The sequence below is a fragment of the Pieris napi genome, chromosome 10, assembly GCF_905475465.1.
Source record: "Pieris napi chromosome 10, ilPieNapi1.2, whole genome shotgun sequence".
NCBI classification, from domain to species: Eukaryota; Metazoa; Arthropoda; class Insecta; order Lepidoptera; family Pieridae; genus Pieris; species Pieris napi.
The window spans coordinates 10,406,128-10,426,267 of NC_062243.1; the positions used below are offsets into that span (position 1 = coordinate 10,406,128).

Sequence of the window (20,140 nt, forward strand, 5' to 3'; positions counted from 1 at the left end):
GACGGGCGCTCCGGAAGCAGTCCTGTGTTCCCTGGACCGACAACGTTTATTGCAACTAAGCGCGCCAATTGGAACGCGTGTCCGCTACTCAGTCGGGATGCTTGAGCCCGATCGCGATATTTTGGACAAATCTTCATTCAAAAGTTTACCCAAATCACTGTGGTAGTCATGATAGTATTATTCGCATTTAGTTTAGTGTTTTTTAGTTTAGGTAACGCAGATGATGTTATTACAGGTATTTAATTTTTTTATTATAATTTTCAAAAAAAGATTTTTTTATAGATTTCATGATTTTCGATTATTCGTAACTTTTATTTATTAAAATAATATTTAATTTCAGTTTATTAACGATGTATTTGAGGAGGTTGCGAGCGATGTTTTCCGTTTGTTAATGTTAGTTTTATTTTATAGAATAGTTTTGCCCTTTTTATTTTATTAATATAATTTATATCTTGCTGCCCAGACTTTGTAAAAGGCTTTTGATAGAATCAATCTAGCGTTAATGATACGCATAGGTAATCTTATAAACGTGAAATTTTTTCTGTTGAACTGATTTTTGTTTTATACGTTACTTGGAATCGTCTCTATATATAACATAGGTGTATGTTTAATGAAGTTTCTATAACATTGCCATGCTAACAACTATGAGTCTCTTAATCATTCTATTTCTATCACTACTGTAATTATACTACAGATTTTTTTTTCGAACAAATTATTTTAGTTAAAGCTGTATTAGGAGAAAACGCTGAACTACCTTGCAATGTAACGGCTGTTAACGAAGACGACAACCTCAATATATTGGCTTGGTATAGGGATGGATCGTCGACCGCTTTTTATAGGTAAACAATGCCTATTTTAATTGCTGTAAAACTTCATGGCTTTCAACTTCATTTTCCTTTAAACCACAAGGAGTGTCTAGTGTCTACTAATTCTTTAAAAGTTGTTGGAGAATTTTCGTAAAGGTAAAAAGTACGCATATTCTGTTAACTGCCCAGTTATTTGATGCTAAAAATAGATCTGTTTTAAGTATATATTAAGTTTTCAGCATGCTTAACTTTTTAATTTAAATAATCGAATGGCGCCATTAAATAATTAGGCCTCCTGCCTCGGGTGAACCGACTGCAAGGCCAGGGTCAGTATAAGGGGGCCCTTGCAATTTAAAATAAACAGTGCAAGTAATAAGCAGATTAACTGTTAAGGGAGAATTTACCGACTTTATTCCTGTCCTCTAAAGTCGATACTTTTAGAAAATATAACTCAAAATTATGCTTATTCAGTTAAGTTAAACCTAAAATCAAAAGGTAGAAATGTTCTATACATATAATATATAGTTGAACCTACCTATCAATAAGATTTAGTACCCTTTACATCGTTAATTTATTTTTGGCAATAGGCACCTAAGTACTTCATTTTTGCTTGATATTGATGACTTTACCTCCTAGAACTCAAAATATATAAAACAACTCCACCAGTAAAATCATAAAATTTTGCATCAGCAGTCGCGACCTTCGTGGAGGTTCTGGTAATGTAATGTCTCCAAGTCCTCGTTACCGATTGCTGACCTCTGAAGAGGAAGGATTAGACACTCTGGAGATATTGACTATTATACCATCGGATGCAGGAATATATCACTGTCATGCTGATTTCTCAAAGAGTCCGACTCGTAAGAGCCATGTGTTATTGGTTGTAATAGGTATGTATTTTTAATAAATATGTTTAGCAAATCTCTTAACTAAAAACGATTGAGATATAATATATACAATGTGTTATATAAAATCCTTTAATATATTTTACAAACGAATAGAGATCTCGTTGAAATCTTAGACTATTTAGATATCCGAAAGACTGATCCTGTCTAATTATGACGATTATGCAACCCCTAAAACATTATTTCATTAGTGCAGTGTCACTGCCTAAAAAAGTTATAGATGAAACATGGAGAAATCTAAGATTTACTTATTTATTTATTAAGGAAACTAAACAGATACATCTCTATACAGTAAAAATAAAATAAATGTAAAACATAAAATAAATAGACACATTGGACATATCCACAAAAAAAGTTTCACTGATAAAGAATACAATACAAAGTAAAACAAGACAAAACATGACAGCACAAAAATTAACACTAAACTAGCAGCTATAAAAAAAAACAAGGCTTAAGACATTAAGAGTTTTAACTTATTATTAAATGAAGCAGTAAAAAATCTAATCAGTTCAATCAAGAAGAAGTTGTAGCACCACCTACTAAAGTAATTTGTAGAAACCTATACTTACGATTTTTGATTAAATACTTTCACGTGAACTAGCAAAATTCGGAAAGTTTTCTAAAAACTCATAAGTACAAACATCGTATTGATTTGTGTTTAATGTTGGCTTGGGTAGAAAATCTAATGCCGTAAATTAGAAATGATACCTATATCATACCCGTAGTCACAGAAATATTAAATATAACGAGTTAAAAAATTGGTTATCACTGCAGTGATTTGTTCATAAAATAGGTCATGGAATAAAAAAGTTAAATATTAACGAAATGGCCACGCTTTCGATTAATTGCTGGGTAAGTTTAATGAGGAAGCTGACAGCGCCGGAACCGTTCACTTTATTTATACCAACAATAATTATGCCACGTAAATAGCGAGTTATATAAAGGTATATTGTAATTATGTGTCAACTACCGGCATAAGAATGCTTAAACTTATGTCGGTAAAGGGCAACATCGTATCATTGAAAATTATACCCTATTTAAACGTTATAAGGTTCCTATACGGTTCGTAACGGTGATGGTTTGACCTAAACTCCCGTGAAACATAGGTTAATTATAAGGACACTTGCCCTGGAAAAATTTAAGTCGTAAGATGTGCTACGGACCTATTTTATCTATGCATTATGACCGAAAAAGTCGATCATCGATGCCGAAGATTGTTTGGTATTGGCTATTGCGCTTATAATAAAAATTTAGTTTTTGAACTTATTACTAACCTTTGAACATTTTTAAACCTTTGATGCCTTAAAAAGCGTTCTTCTGCCGCCTTAATTTGCTTTAAATTACTTTTATCTTTCAAAACTAAATCAGCTAAAACCGACAACTATAATTTCATATAACGATTCTTGTGTTGTGTTTGTTTGACTCTAACAGTTGGTCAGGGTTGAATTAAATTTACAAACGTCCAGAAATATCATAGTTTACAGAGTTATTAAACCTCATTTCTCGTGGACTATAATCTATATTCGTGGATCAAATATATCCTAAGATACCCGCCCCGTAAGCTTAAGTTTCGCAGATATTTTTTAGATTATCAGAGTTCTGCCTGCAAGATAGCAGATATAAGGATGTCTAACTTAAAATAAACAGTTAGTAATTCTTTAACCAGATTTAATTCGGTTAAAAATCTTCCCCAACACTAGGACTTATTAAGTAAAATCATCGAACATTTAGCTGTGGTAGTGATTATTAGTTTTACATTAACTAGTAATGTATAATGTATATGTTTCCAGAACCACCACAAAAGTTGTGGATAATTCACGAGAATGGGACTCGAGTGGCCACTGCCAACGCAGGCTCTAACACAAGTAGAAATATTGGTCCATATTACATCGGAGATACTATAGATTTGATTTGTGTTGCATTTGGAGGTAAAGCAAAATTTTCATTAGATGACACTAAAATTAATTTTTCAAAAATGATGCATTTTAAAATTCAATATTTAATAATCTAAAAATCGCTTACCTAAAATTGTACAATAAGTAGCTTGGTAAATATTTGTATTATATTAAATAAATAACTATTATTATGAGCAGTGTTTGCCTAGTGGCCTCAGCGTGCGACTCTCCTCTCTGAGGTCGTAGGTTCGATCCCCGGCTGTGCACCAATGGAATGGACTTTCTTTCTATATGCGCATTTGACATTCGCTCGAACGATGAAAGAAAACATCGTGAGGAAACCGAAATGTCTTAGACCCAAAAAGTCGACGGCGTGTGTCAGGCACAGAAGGCTGATCACCTACGTGCCTATTATCATGAAACAGATTCAGAAATCTGAGGCCCAGACCTAAAGAGGTTGTAGCGCCACTGATTTTTAAAATAACTATTATAGGTAAACCCCAACCAAGACTGTCGTGGTGGTCGGAACAGCAATTGCTGAAAAATACATCAACGGTACTCTCTGAACTTCGAGTGCGTAGCGATTTACACTTCGGGCCGTTGAGTCGTGAACACCATGGCAGAATCTTCACATGCTTCGCTCAGAATAACGATGAGACACCACCTTTATCCATCGATATTTCTATTGATATGTACTGTAAGTGTAATTGCTTACCATAGACATAAATAAAGGTATATATAATTTATATAATCTATAATGTATATTCTTAATAAATATGCATGTAAAAAATGCGAGCATTGCTTAGCTTATGTGCTTTGTATATGGAAGCAAGAGCCGTATCTGCATGGGATTTTTGAAAAATTAATATTGTTTTAATAACATGCCATTCTTTGAGAAGAGGGTATCAAATCTAAGCTTATGATCGTAGCTATGAACCGCACGAATTTAACGTTTCTAATGAATAAAAACAATTAATCATGCGTGCGTTAAACAGTAAATTTAAAAGCATAGCGGCCTTATAATTTATAATACGTGCACTATAGATAGTGGTACTGTATTGGTTACCGTATAATATGCTTTTTCATCTATGGGTAACCATGGTAACCAATACGGCATCTTTTAGACTTTATAAGGCCGTATTTGTTATATTTTGACGGGTTTTAGCTACGGCTAAAATCATTTTGTGATACTCGTACGTAAGACTAAATCAAATATTAAATCCACTACCATACAGATACGCTACTGCGCTAATTAATATTATTATAGATTAGTTTTGAAACTATTTATTGATATTTGTTATGCTTTATTATATCCGCATTGTTCTTAGATTTTTATTTTTATTATTTATACTTCTGTTATTTAATTTATGTAACTTTATTTTAAGAATTTCTCTAATTTATTATTAACTAAAATGTATGAATAAATTCTTATGTAGGGTAGACCGAGGCGAATCGGATCACAGGGCGAATCGGATCAAAATAAGAAATGTGTTGATAATTCAAATATCACATTCACATAGAACGCACTCAAACGGCGTTTTGTGTCTCTCCATTTACTGAGCACCTCCGGACATAAGCAGTATTTCGATCGCGCGTGTGGATCAGTGGCAATGTCGCTCGTCAGCCACTCGGTTTTTTGTGTGTGTCGCAATTTGGCGCTCATCTAAGGTTACGTACTTACGTTTTCTTTGTGTCATATGACGGATTTGTCTTAAAATTTAACTACTTTGGTTTATATTGTTGAGCAAGGTGTTAATATTGAAGAACCAATTCGCTTTTAAGTATAATCTTAGAGGTTAACGTCTAAAATATTTATTTCAAAAGTCTTAATTATGGGGCTAATCGGATCATATCCTTAGGGGCGAATTGGATGATACTTTTAAACTGATTTATTACATGTTTGAGGTTATTGATTCATATTTATTTCATGACCACCGGAGAATGGTGTCAGGAAAAAATAAAAGAGGCTGTAAATTAAGTCCAGAACAAAGAGTTGACCTTGCATAAAGCTGCTAAGAGTTTTTCAGCACCGTTCACGAGCTAACAGAAAAAAAGGACCATATGTATATGTGAATTATGTGCCAATAATTAAAATTGATCTTATTATTATATATTTTTACTGATTCCAAAGTTATTTAACACTATACCTTAAAATTTTGTTATATTTTGTGCACGATCCGATTCACCCCGACAGTTGGGGCGAATCGGATATTTTCCTTTTTTTAGTTTTTAATAGCTAATTAAGAGAATATATGTATGATTTAAGTTTTTAAATATTTATTTCATAGTTAATTGTTACTTCTTACGATTTTATCAATAAAAATAACATTATATAGCACTTTAGTATGATTTACTCAACCTCAAAGAAAAAGTGATCCGATTCGCCTCGGTCTACTATATGTGTATTTTATATCTTTATTTTACACCACGCATAATTATAGAATCGTTAAAGATTTTTTCTTAATACCGAGTTCAGTTGGTTATTTATTTGACCTTCAAATTTTATATACACTAAAATGTCTACAAAATCCTCATTTGGAGATGTAAGCTGGTGCCCCTGTCCGATGGGAATTTAATACTACGTAAAATATATACCGTACATACTTACCTTCCGTTCGACAGCTTGAATATTTTGCAAATATCAGACTCACTTACCCTCCTGTGTCTGTCCCCAAATGGTGCATTAACAATTATGCTATGTACCAGTACCTCCAGAGCTGGTGTCAATACACGTGGGTGACAAAGATTCAGTGTTTGGTGGGCGCGCACGCGCAGGCGAAGTCCTAACAATGGAGTGCCGTGTCTTCTTCGCCAGACCGTTGCCAACTGTCACGTGGCGAATAAATGAATCGAAACTTACCACTCCTGAACAGAATACAATAGTAAGTAAATGAAAATAAAATTAATGTATTACATTATTTAGTCAAATTCTAAGAGGGCCGCTACTCGTGTAATCAGCGAAAATCTAATTGTTAACTGTAGATAATTATAATTATCTTGTTAACTTTCGAAACACCAGGAGAGAAATAAATTTATTGCATTATTCGATTAAGTAGGTTTCACGTAGTATGCCAATCTATAAAAGGATTTTATGTTTTTTTAAACAAATATTTAAAGACATTACTTCGACACTTGGCACGGGCGCCAATAATAAGTTCCTATGTAAAACGTTCCTAATTTTCATATCAAAACTCTAGTAGAATTTTATTTATTGTTAATATTTATTTAAAATTATTAACATTATTATTATTGTAATGGAAAGAAAGAGTGTAATCAATTTTGTTCCAACGTCGCATGAATTTTTGGTGTAATTTTAAATATGTTAAAAAACTTACACTCTGCAATGGCTTTAAAAAAGCTCAATCTTGCCTTTTCTACTTGGTCACTTTAACTTTTAGAGCCAGCGCGGTGGTAATTCATAAATTGACGGTTCTAAAGTACCTTCTATTCAACATGTACCTATGTAATGTGCCATATTTTTTCTAGGTAGAACCAACCCAACAGAGATTAGTAAATGAAATCCGACTAAATGTAACTCCAGAATTTGACGAGTCCCGTATAACATGCTGTGTGCCGGCCTATCGCAGGGACTCTGAAGACTATATATGTGCACTGGCGCAACATTTATCTGTGCAATGTAAGAATAATTAAAGGAATGACTCAAATACCTAACGAATAAAAATTATGGGGTTTTTACCAACTACAATAGACACAATGAGACAGTATGTTATGTATAAGCCGTCGTCAAAAGTTTCGGCTTGGTAATAAGACTTTGGCTGAACTTTAGGCCGCATGAGTGCTTATGGAACCCGTGTTCAATAATGTGGCAACCACACGTGTTTGCTACAATTGTTCTTTAATGAATTCTCTCGGAACCGAACGTATAGGCCAGGCTCATAATTAAAACTAATCGTACTTATATTAATATTAATTTTTTTTTTAGATCGACCCGTTGTCAATATAGAAGTTATTGGTGAGACAGTTGAAAACGACACATTATCTATTGTTAAAGGCTCGAATGTGTCTATGAATTGCAGTTTTGAAGCCAATCCGGCAGTTTTTCGGATGATTTGGTTCCATAAGGTAAGTCGTAACATTATGATTGTATAATCTGCAAAAAATCTGTTTTTGTGTCATTAGTACTACGTTATCATAATAAATACAATATTAAATATATAATACACATTTATATATAATAGATTAAATATAAACTTGCCATGATGGTCAAAGTTAGAGTGATTCTCTGAAATTCGTTTGTCGCATTTTTGAAATATTACAAATTACGAAATTTTAAGTATATTTATGTATTATTAAAAAAAAGAAAACTTGTTAATAATGTTCATGGTATAAACTTAATTATGTTGCTTATCATGTTACGTGGTATAGTGAAAATCGGAAGATTCGATTCTTGGAGAAACAAATCAATTTGTTTCAAGTATTATATATATTTTTTCATATTTATTTATTTGTTCAGATAAAATAATCCATCATTATGTTAGTATAAACTTACGGACTAGTGTTAGTATATTATTATTAAAAAGCTAAACATAAAAATATAAAAAAACTAACACATTTTATAACTGATACATTTTTTCCCGGCACCCTTTTAGCAAACATTTACGCCCGTACAAACAAATACACTTTCTTAAATTATATTCTGTTGAATATTATTGTCTTTTGAATATAGTTAAAATTCATTTGCTTATGATCCAGGCATATTTGTCACATAGGTAGAATTTTCGTGGATAAAACAGTCTTGTCAGTTTTTTCTCCAAATCCACAATTTTTTTTTGGATTGCCCTACAAGTAACTGTGATATCTCCTTGCATATCCTTAATGGCTTCACAATTAGATGGGGGTTGTGGAACAGTCTTAACCGTCACCAGAAATGTGCATTTAGTTTGTAGAAGATCACTACTCTTCACTGAATTCAAGCCCCAGCAGTATACGAGCGCTACAAAAAAATGTAGATATATTTCAGCGCTGGTTTTACAGGATTATATTACGTTGTTGCGTAATATGAATTAATATGTTACGTGGTTGATTGGAAGAAATCGCTTGTTAGCAATAAGGCCGCCCGTTGCCTATTAACTACTTACTTTTGTTTTTTTTTAAATGTATAATTATGTGTATTATGGCAATTAAGTATAAATAAATAAAATTTTAAATGTTTCAGGATGACATACTAAGTGAAAGCACGGACGAGGAAGTTTCTCCAACACAAAAATTGGATTTAGTTTCTGTTAGCGAAGATGAGAGTGGCGAATATGCCTGCTCCGTTACCAACGACGAAGGATTTACTTATAGCAAGCCGGTCGTTATAGATGTCGTATGTAAGTTTCTATCACCATTTGTATAATACGTTAATATTGTATATTTCTGGTGTTATATTCCTAGTTTAATACATTTTAAGTATACACGAAAACTTTTCCTTAACAAAATCTTGTACGTGTCTCTTAACTACTTTAAATTTATATAGGTACACTAGCTGACCCGGCAAACCTTGTTTTGCCATGTACCTATATTATATCTAGGAAACATTTTTTAGTTCAATAAAAATAACTATTTACTATAATAAAAAATAGGGGTTGATCGTAGAGGGGTGAAAATTTTGGGTTGTATGTATTTTTAGTTGCACATTCTAAAAAGTTTAAAAATCAAAATTTCGTCCAAAAAACTCACTTAGGGGTATGAAAAATAGATAGTAGCCGATTCTCAGACCTACATATTATACATACATAGAATATGCATATAAAATTTGATAAAAATCGGTCGAGCCGTTTCGGAGGAGTATGGTAACTATCTTTGTGACACGAGAATTTTATATATAAGATTGTAAAATACAGATAAACACTAAGCGATATAGACGAAGTGGTAAACATTATAATATATTTTTTTCCATTGTGATGTATCTGTTTATTTTACTTTTCCTTAATTTATAAGTAAAGTAAACAAAATACTCTTTAAAATTAAGCAATAAAAAAATATAACTACGTTACAAATGTATTTGAACTATGTCGCTTCCTTATACCAAGAAAAAATAAGATATAGAATATTATTATTTTTTTAATTTGCAGATCCGCCATACTGTGAAGATGAAAGTGTGGTAGAATATGGAGTGGCTTCTGAAGAGTGTATTAATATAACGTGTAAAGTTAAAGCGAACCCGCCTCCTACAGCTTACCGATGGTTATTGGTAAGCGAGGTGGAAGGTACCAAGCTGCATACAAACCAGTCACAAACATTGGAGACTGATGACGATACCCTTATGTATCAGAGGCCTAATTGCACTACAAGTTAGTATTGTTTTTATTTTACGAACTTTTTAGAGAAGCAATCAAGTGCACAGGCGCTAATTAAAGATTTAAGTTGCCGCCTGGTAGATAGTACCTACCGGTGACCCCAGAGCTGGTGCTTTCCTCGCTCAACGAATAAGTATCGCAATACAGCGAGGAAATGCTGCCAGCGTTAAACACTGCCACAGGGACCAAACTTAAAAAAATTGTTTTAATTTTCTTTTTATTAATTTTTATGATTACAATATAGGTTAAGAAAATTATTCGTTATGTACATCTAAGAGCAGTGTTGGCTTGAGGTCGGGCCTTTAAATCCCGGCCAATGGGTTCTTCTTTCTATTATTCAACACTCGCACGTACGGTGAAGGAAAACATCGCGAGGAAATCAACATTCCTTGACACACAAAGTCGATGTCGTGTGTCAGGTACAGAAGAAAACAGAAATCAGGCCCAGCCCTAAAAGCTTGTAGCGCCACCGGTTTTTACCTTTTTTACTTTTTTCACCGTAATCGTAATATATTTCTGTAAAACCAGCGCTGAAATATATCTTTTTGTAGCGCTCGTATACTGCTGGGGCTTGAATTCAGTGAAGAGTAGTGATCTTCTACAAACAAAATGCACATTTCTGGTGACGGATGAGACTGTTCCACAACCTCCATCTAATTGTGAAGCCATTAAGGATATGCAAGGAGATATCACAGTTACTTGTAGGGCGGGTCATAACGGAGGATTGCCACAGGTACGGTCCTATCGGAATGAAATGAAATTATCTTGTATACCCTTCTAGAAAAATCTTAAAGTAATAATGGTAACTTCCAGAAATTCAAATTTATCGTCACCGCAGCCGATTCTGAAGAACAGCTCGTTTCAATAATAAATCAAGAACCAAAGTTTATGATTGAAGAGCCTAAAGAAACAACATATAAATTCAATATTATAGCTTTTAATGATAAAGGTGAAAGTAAAATAATAGAATTGGATAAGGATAGCATCATTGATGAGGGGATTGGTAAGCTCCAAGTATATTTTACCTATTAGATTAACAAATGATAATGAAACAGATACAGAAATCTCAGGCTCAGAACTAAAAGGGTTGTAGCCACTGATTTTTTTATTTTATTTTTAGAACTATTATATTTATAACTATTTTAAACGATAGCTACTATTTACAATTCAGCTTTAATTGTACTAGAAATGGGAAAATTCTTTAAATGTGATACAGTTAGTTTTAATTGCAAAACACATTCTTGATATACCTATTATAAAATCTACGTATTTAAAATATCTATTTTTAAGAGTACCTTAACTTGTAGACCCGGCACTCACAATTAGCGCAGTAACGAATATAACGACGCTAGCTTTGTCGTTGTGCGGGGGCGTGGCTCTTTTAGCTTTGATCGCGTGTGGCCTGGTGCTTTGCGCTCACGACAGGCAACAAAGACACGACCTGCCCAGAGATTCACATCCACCCCTATGTGCTTATACTACTGACGGTAAGTTTTCACGTTTTCTAGTGAATATTTTAATTAAAATTTAAAGGCCAAACGCATATTTTACATTTTTATGCTAAATAATTTATTGAAATCTCAAAAAACTAATAATAAATTAAAAAGCCACGTGTTTTTATTATCGAAGAAACAAATATAAAAAAATGGAATTTGTATTAATTTTCGACACTTTTAAAATTTTAATGACAATTAAATTCATTAAATTCCTAACATAATATCTTCCTTTTTCCCTCCCTCTAAGTCTTAGGGTGAGATCTATAGTGCGCACTTAGACTTTGCTCAGACTTAACTACAACCATTCTTTACTTTTTTAAAGGATAATAAAGAAGGTATTGCATGAAATGAAACATCAATTTCTGTCTTAGCTTGAGCTTAGCTTAATCGCACCGTTAAAATGTCTATAAATATACTAAATCATAGTTTAACCTTAGTGTTTTTCGTAAGTAAAGTCTGAGCAAAGTCCAAGTGCGCACTATAAATCTCACCCTTAGACTTGTAAAAATATGAACAAGACTAAAAATTAGTTTGCCAAAGAACTTTTACTTCTGACATGTGTACTTACCTACTTTGTACGCACGTACATTTTTTTTAAATATCTACATCTACAGAGTATAAATCATCTCTTACCTATTTCTTACCAAGTTACCATTTTACTTATGAATATTATACAGAATCAAATTGCGAGACATGCAATGATAGCGACGAGGGCAGCGAATGTAACATACGTCGAACGGAATCATTCCGAAGGGCAATCGCAAAGTATCCTCCAAAAAACTATGATATGCGAAGGACCAGCTCTTTCCACTCTGCCAGATATATGAGAGATATGTCCGAGCCAGAACCGAAATGTATACAGACAAGACGTACGAACTGCAGGGTCCATTCCCTACAGAATATTAGTAGGAAGAGAGAAATGGATAGTCTGTGTGACCATCTTGTAATGCATCTACCACCTGAACCAAGCTATAATGTGCCTAAGCCGGTAAGTAAGAACATGTTTTTCATCAATCCCATAAAAGTTCAAAACACGTTGCGTTAAATGGAATCATAGACAAGAAATAAATGAGGGATTCCTTTTAAACTAAGCAATGTTATTGTTAACTTGCTATGCGTTTTTCGGTGTTTAAGGTAATGATAAAAAATAATAACCTTAATTCTTAATTATTATTACTTAGACTTATAAAGTAAGACCTATTTTAAAAGTTTTTTTTAATTTCAGATGAATACGTTCTACACTATGCCACGAAAAACAAGGCATAGATCGCAAAAAGAAGTAAGCGATGAGACGTCCGAGATTACCCAAGCGTCAGATGGTTTCTCCCTTCCTCCACCACCAGATGAATTCGGCACTTATCGAGCTGCAAGTAGGATTAAAGACATACCCATAAAATCAATTCCCACATACACTACTATTATTCGGCAAAATTCTGGGAAGAATTTAAATAAATATGGTGCTATGTCTCCTATGAACACAGTGGGTTTGCCGAGCATAAGTGGCCAGCCCAGCCTCTACACCTACCCCGATGATGAACAGGTAAAAAAGAATCCTTTTGATGATGTATCTTAATTCGATAGCTTTTTGATTAATTATATAATCTTTTTTCAAATAAAAAACTACTAAAGATCAGTAAATTCTACCTAAAATTGTTGAAACATATTTAGGTAATTACGAAAATGCTACTTTTTATATTATATCTAACTATAAGGGTACAAATGAGTTTTTGATAGGTTTGGCTACCTTAATACCATATATACTCTATCTTCCTAAGTGACAATAATATTTTATTTTTCAATGCGCTCAGACGGGAATATTGTATGGATGTAATTATATTTATATATAGATGTTTATTATTTTATTAAAGGCACTCGCTTTTAGCGCACTTAAATCTTTTAATGAGGGTATCTTTAATTGCAATATATGAATTTATAAATATGTGAGTGCTTAGAGTCGTTAATTAAATTAGCGTGCAACTATAAAATTTCGTAGTGTTAGCAGAATGGGGAATAGGGAAGACCTACGTCAGACAACCTGCCCATAAAACTGTTTGCTAAAAAAATGTTTTTCTTACAATTATTTATTATTTTGTTTGTAACGGTCAGAGAATAAATAAAGCCTTTTATTATTATTTAGTGCTAGCCTAGTGGCTTGAGCGTGCGACTTTCAATCCTGGGGTCTTGAGTTCGACTCACAGTTCACTAAATCACAATACAGGAATTCTAATCTTAGGCCCAGACCTAAAAGGTCTAGGTCCTAGTTAAAAAAGTGATCGCGAAACAGATTTATGTCTGAGACTCTTGGCTTCAGATTTTAATGTTTCCTAGAGGTAAAGCTTCCTTCTTCTTTTTACTATAAAATTTAAATTACTGTTTTGTTAACATTTTTAGCTTCCAAATGTCTATGGCACACTTTTTTTATAATAAATAAAATAGTTTAACTAAGCGTTAACACTAAATTATTCTTGTATTGTCGAATCCAATACGTTTTTGACACATAGCTCGACTCTCAATCTTAATTAATGACTCTAAGTACGGTTGTTTAATTGTAAAATAAAATTACAAAGTTTCAAACTGTATTTTATTATATTTCACTTTATACGTAGTTTTAAAACCAAAAACAAGTAGTATTTTTAATAATTTTATTTACAAAAATAGAAGTTGTACTACACTTTAATTCTTATTTAATAATTGTTCAATTAAACGTATCAAAATGTGTAACCAGTGATAGTATAAAACACTGCCGATAAAAAATTAAAACTAATACATAATTTTATAGAAATTGTATTTTTAAGAACATGGGTGAATTAAATTATAAATAAATTGTCTACAATGTTTTTCTGTTTAATCCATTCTGTCCAAATGCGCCTGCGCCACAGTAATTTTATCGATTAAGACTTGGGTGTTGGATCGACTCTGAAAATAATTTATTTTTTATTAATTTATCATTTATTGGTCGATAAAATAAATTATGAGATAAGTTAGTATCTTCTATAACAAAGTTTTTTATGTCCGTTATAGCTATGTTATAGTAGTTAACACGCATGGCGTACAAATCGGAGGTGCTTAGTTCGATTTCTCACATTAGTAAATATTATGATCAATGATATAAACTGAGGCGATCCAATTACCCATTGGCGGTTATATATAACTTATTGACATGAATTACTTGAATCTAAAATGTATAATTTTAATACTATAACCATAAATCATTAACCTAAATAGTCAAATTAAGTAGCAAGGGTTTGACCATTGAGTTACGAGAACCATTTGGAGCCTGGTATACTTCTTAGAAGGGTAAATACAATTTTAATTTAATTTATTTATTGATATTTATCTATCTTTCATTTCTTAATAGAAAAAATATTATTACAATATTTTCTTTGATATTCTTATTTGGTGATTACGTTAACAGTAATTATTTACTGTTTTACACATATTAACCCACACATTGTCTATGCTTAAAAACGAAACGCGAGGAAAGAAAGAAAATTATTCGAGGATAGGAAGGAAAAAATACATTTATGTACCATTGTTTTTTTGAGCTTTGCTTACATTTGCTGACAAAAAAAAAGGGGGGGGGTACATTTGCAGTTGCTAACGTAATACTTGAACGGCCCCATAGTTTATATATTTTATAATAAATTTGTTTTACACATAGAAAACTTGGTTTGTCGCTGAATAGCAGACTTAGACCTTTATAGGTACTCACCTGTAAGGCGGATAAAGCGGCTTCGTGTAGGTCCTTGCAACGAGCGAGGGCTCTTCGCCGAGGCGCGGCAGGCAGATTGGCAACCTCGCTCCTCGCCTGTTGCAGGAGAAGTACGGCAACGCCGCACACGTGCGATTCGTCACCGCAGCCCAACCACACCCGTTCGTTTACGCTCACCAGTCTGTAAAAACATTTCTTTTGTTAGAAAATTTAATCTATATTTGGAAAGTTTATGTATATATATAATTTCCGAGTTAGTAAGTTTACATATATAATTAATATATTCAATAAATTTATTAGTAATACCAATATCTCAATTTACTAATAAGTTCTAAATATAGATCTCTCCGTATCTCGATCTGTAGGTATATGATATTGTTGGAATTTTATATTTGAGTATGATCATTTATCGCTTTAAGCACGTGTGCTACATATGTAATGTATGTTTAACCACACAAAAAATAAAACTCACTATCCACAAATTTCTCAAAAAATAAAACTCATTCAAGATGATCCTTTTGATTGAAATCGTATATATTCCGACTCAGGTAACAGTATACACTTCAACAAAGTCAGTTCAGTATTTTTTGTGATACATATTTCTGCACCATTATTTAACTATATTATAATGTCTAAGTACCAGTGTACTTGAAGGGGATTATTTTTTTCTAAAATAATTTTTAACAACTAATATTGGTAAATTAAATACTGGGTTATACTTACTTGACATAAATATCCAAAACTTGCTCTAAAGAAACCCCAATGTTCAAAATAGTTTTGAAAACCATACTTTTTTCAGCTTGTATTTTACAACTTAGTATTTCCAACTGTCGGACGATGAAATCTGAAAAATGTAATAATAACTTTAGTCCTGGTAAAAATATACTCTAGTACGAAGTAGTTTAATATTTTATTTATATTTTTTTTGTAAACATACCTGACATATTCATAAGTAATAAAATATTACAGAGACCTAACTTTTTAAATTAGTTTTTTTTTATGTTTCTTTTTAATAATTTTTATTATTACTTTGTAGGTTAAGAAAATTGTAAATACAAATTATACATATGTAGCATGATAAAATGAATCATAAGTAATAAAATATTAATACTATATTTATAAAAAATGTGAGCCGTCACGGGACGCCTGGCAGATGTGAAACATCGACATTATTTTGTAAAAGTAATATGCAGAAAAGAACAGATTATGATAGGAACTAAATATGTCATAAGGATAAAATAAAATATTACGATTTTTTTCAAGATAACAATGACTATTTATTGAATAAACATTTATTTTCATTAAATACAAAAATTTACGAATTTATTTCAAATCTTGACTACTTAATTTGTTTAATCAGTGACTTCAAAATAAACACACCGTACACACTACTGCATATAGATTGTATATATATACCATCATATAGCGTGGCGACGCGTCGCCACGCCAGAAATCGGTTTTACGTGCGGCTATAGATGTTTCACATCAAAAAGTTTTCATGGTCTAAAATCTTAGTTTTGTATTGGCTGATACAGGAGCTTTATATATCTTTATTACACTTTACTATCGTTACAGAGGTACAATACGTATATACATAGAAAATTAAGTTAATATTTAGTTATTTATTTATACAAAAAATAACACAATTTTTTTTTAACTATTTACTTACATAAAGGAAAACAATGTCCCGAATTGACGTACTCCCGTCCCAATGTGGTTAATTTGCTGAGCACAGAGGAGAGTTTCTCGTCAGGCGAGAGTAAGCTCCTGGCGGCGTTCTCTGCTTCACCAAGAATATTGCTCCATATATTCTCAACCAACAGCGCATCGTTATGACCAGAACATTGAACTATGGCCAGTTTACACTCCCATAGGTTGTATCGGTCCGCGTATTCTTCATATAGCTGTGAAACAGTAAGTTTAAGAAGTTTCCTAGTAGTAGTTTGTTCTTATGAGGTTAAGTAAAAATCTTAGTTCTCGATTTTCAGCTAAATATTTACTTTTTGCCAGAAGGGAGACTGCTTGTTTTCAAGTGTACTTTATAACGAATACTAGCCGTTTCGCGCCCGCTTTGCTGGACGAATTAAAATAAATTTTATATAGTATTGTCTTTGATTAACATAACTCATAACATTAAAAGAAAAACGCTTTTTACCGGATTAAAGTTATGTATTATTATAAATTTACAACTATTTGACATAATTTTAAATTTATCCGACGTTTCGCGTGCTTTACAGCGTGCGTGGTCACGGTGACTGAAGACAAAAGATGTTGAATGTCAAAAAGTATCACAGCTGCAGAGAAAGTTGCATTATCTGTATTTATTTCCCCGGAGTTGGTATCGACTAAAAGATGGAGGGTTTTGGCAAAAATGGCTCACGGTGTCCTCTATTTTCGCGGATTGTTTTTCTTTTTGAGATTTAAAATTATGTCAAATAGTTGTAAATTTATAATAATACATAACTTTAATCCGGTAAAAAGCGTTTTTCTTTTAATAAATTTTATGTTTCATTATTTTATTTTTTTTCATATTTTTATTATTCTTCTTTTTAACTTCCCGCTAAGAAAATTGAAATATTTCGAAAATCGAGTTTTTAACAGATGTTGACGTTTAGAGGTTCTAGGAAGCCTCCCCGAATGTTTCCGCGGTGAAGTCCGTATGGATAAATTTTCATAAAAGTAAAACAGCAATAAAAAAATGAAGGAACGTTGGAATTTAATAAATAAATAGCCATAAACCATCTAGGAAAAATTGGTGGTAGTTTCATGTCGATACGATCTGTGGTTTAGGCGTGATTGAGCCTCAAACGAAGACCATTTTCATTATATATATATAGAAGACGGCTGTTTATGACCTCAGGTGTCTCTCTTAAAAATTTCGGCACATCAATAGGTTAGTTTTGTAAGCTGATTATAAAAACAATTACACAATAGTATGTTGTTGATGTCTAAATATGAAAATATATTTTTCGTTATAAGGAATGACGTTATAAAGAGTTTAAACTGTATTTTAATGAGATTTCTTTAGAACATGTAATCAGGCTGATTTCTTTTACAGAAAGGAATCTAAACGGTTGGTTGTGTTAAGTAACGCCATTAGAGAGTGTAAAAAATGGTTGTCTGTAAAGTCAGTTTATGGACGATAGTTTAACGTGACAACGTCATAAGAAAAAATTGATGAAATTATTGCATACTTTTATTAACAAAATTGAATTATTAATATTTTATATATTTACAAAGGAGTGAATCCTCGGACACATAAGCCAATCGTGGAAGCGAGATAGATGCGGCGCAAGCGTACAATGAGCGTAACGGGACAATGAGTCATGCTTTTGCGTTATGCGTCAAAAAGTGTTTTCTACCTAATAAGCCTGTCGTATTCCAATAGTGATTCCAATTGCAATATTCAGATTTGGTACTCAGTAAATTCAAACGGAATCGAACTTAGCTTAGATGACGTCAACTGGGTTTTTTGTTAGGTTACGACTAGAACTAATCTTTGATATAGATTTTATAGAATAGTGGGGCTGTTACATACAAAGAATTATAATTTCAACCCTAATAGCAAACCGTCACAGCCGTCTACATGATTTTTTTAAAATTAAATATGACAAAACATTATAGAATACCTGTGTAATATCCAGCAGCTCGTCATCCAGGCGATGCAGCAGCGCAGGTGGCACCGGAGGAGACTTGGCTGCAGCCCTAACGGCCACCTGCACCCTGCCCACCTCGCTGGCCTCTTCCAGGCGACGAACCAACTCCCCTCCCGCACCTCCGGCACCACGGACGCAGACCACGCCAGCGGACAACCACGACATACGTTGGGATAGATTTGCACCCGTTCTGTATCGATAACATAAGTCAATTAGTTTTGTATGCAGTATTACTTTTAGCTTTAAAAAAAAAAATGCCCCCTGGTTTATAAATAGAAATTCGACAGGTTCTTCTACAATGAAAGAGTTTTTAAAAAATTGCAGGTCAAACGCGTTAGCGTCAACCTAAATGTTGCAAATATTAAAAATAAAATAAGTAAGTCAGGGGCACTACAATCTTATTAGGTCTGGGCCTCAGATTTCTGTATCTCTTTCATGATCATTTGTCAATCTAATAGGCAAGTAAGTTAATAATACAAATAAAACCTTAAAATGAAGAAAATTAAAAAAAAAAAATAGACCAAACGCGTGGCGGCGACTTGTTATAAGATGTGCAGACGTCTCCTTTAGGTTCTTTCTCTTTGCCAAATATGGCCATTAATCAGCCATGCCCATTAATTTTAAGGTACTTTAATGGTATTATGAATGAAACAAAAGCCTACATACAACACCGATATTCCTTTTATTGCAACTCATTTTTTTAAAGAATTCCCTTACCCTGGTCTGGTAGCGAGTCCCTCAAGGACCTCGGCAGCCGCTAGATGATCCCCGGCCTTTTCTAGAACCTTCCACAACAAGTCGAGAAGTAGAAGTGCCGTCCGCCCTGAAGCCTGTCGCGCCGCGGCTGTTAAGTAGGTACGGAGAGACGCCGGCGCAACTCCGCTTAGAGTTACTAATTCTGATAAAAATAAATAAAAATAGCTTCATAATCTTGTGTTGTTCGACACTATATCTCGGTTGAAATTCCGGGTGGAACCAAATTTAAATATACATATTATCTCCTGCATACAGTTCTCAATAAAAATAAGCCGACCTATACAGAAGATATATTTTTTTTAACTAAACTAGCGGATCCGACATACGTTGTACAGAAGTCTTAAATACAAACTTAAAAAAAACAACAGAAAATCATCTTATTATTAATCTAAAGTCTAAACCATTCTTGTATCCACTTGAACACACAAAATTTAATATCGGTCCAGCGGTAGAAGTTTAATTACAAACACACGCACAGAAGATTATATAGATATACTAGCTGATCCGGCAAACGTCGTTTTGCCATGTATATCATTTATAATAAAAAAATAGGGGTTGATCGTAGAGGGGTGAAAATTAGGGGTTGTATGTATTTTTTAATGCTGTATCATAAAA

The 20,140-nt window shown here is 32.9% G+C and overlaps 2 protein-coding genes across 3 annotated transcripts in view; one reads left to right on the forward strand and one right to left on the reverse strand.

Moving 5' to 3' along the window:
* Positions 1-14,229, forward strand: LOC125053034 (neural cell adhesion molecule 2-like). Of its 2 annotated transcripts, none has more exons than XM_047654207.1 (15): positions 1-235; positions 722-839; positions 1,497-1,693; positions 3,499-3,636; positions 4,097-4,300; positions 6,310-6,485; positions 7,090-7,240; positions 7,547-7,686; positions 8,780-8,936; positions 9,681-9,899; positions 10,457-10,638; positions 10,719-10,908; positions 11,213-11,392; positions 12,079-12,389; positions 12,627-14,229. In XM_047654207.1, the coding sequence occupies exons 1-15, from the start codon at positions 169-171 to the stop codon at positions 12,972-12,974; spliced, it is 2,778 nt and encodes a 925-aa protein (XP_047510163.1). In that variant the 5' UTR covers positions 1-168; the 3' UTR covers positions 12,975-14,229. The 2 variants fall into 2 exon arrangements, with proteins under 2 accessions (XP_047510163.1, XP_047510164.1); XM_047654208.1 differs by having other exon boundaries at positions 4-235; positions 1,500-1,693.
* Positions 14,032-20,140, reverse strand: part of LOC125053032 (nuclear pore complex protein Nup154) — a 17,140-nt gene continuing 11,031 nt past the window's right edge. Inside the window, exons 20-25 of the mRNA XM_047654206.1 lie at positions 19,487-19,667; positions 18,743-18,959; positions 16,783-17,017; positions 15,837-15,957; positions 15,114-15,294; positions 14,032-14,317 (exon numbers count right to left, since the gene is read on the reverse strand). Of these exons, the coding sequence (XP_047510162.1) occupies positions 14,246-14,317; positions 15,114-15,294; positions 15,837-15,957; positions 16,783-17,017; positions 18,743-18,959; positions 19,487-19,667 (1,007 nt within the window). The 3' untranslated portion in view covers positions 14,032-14,245. The remainder of the gene's footprint in view (positions 14,318-15,113; positions 15,295-15,836; positions 15,958-16,782; positions 17,018-18,742; positions 18,960-19,486; positions 19,668-20,140) is intronic.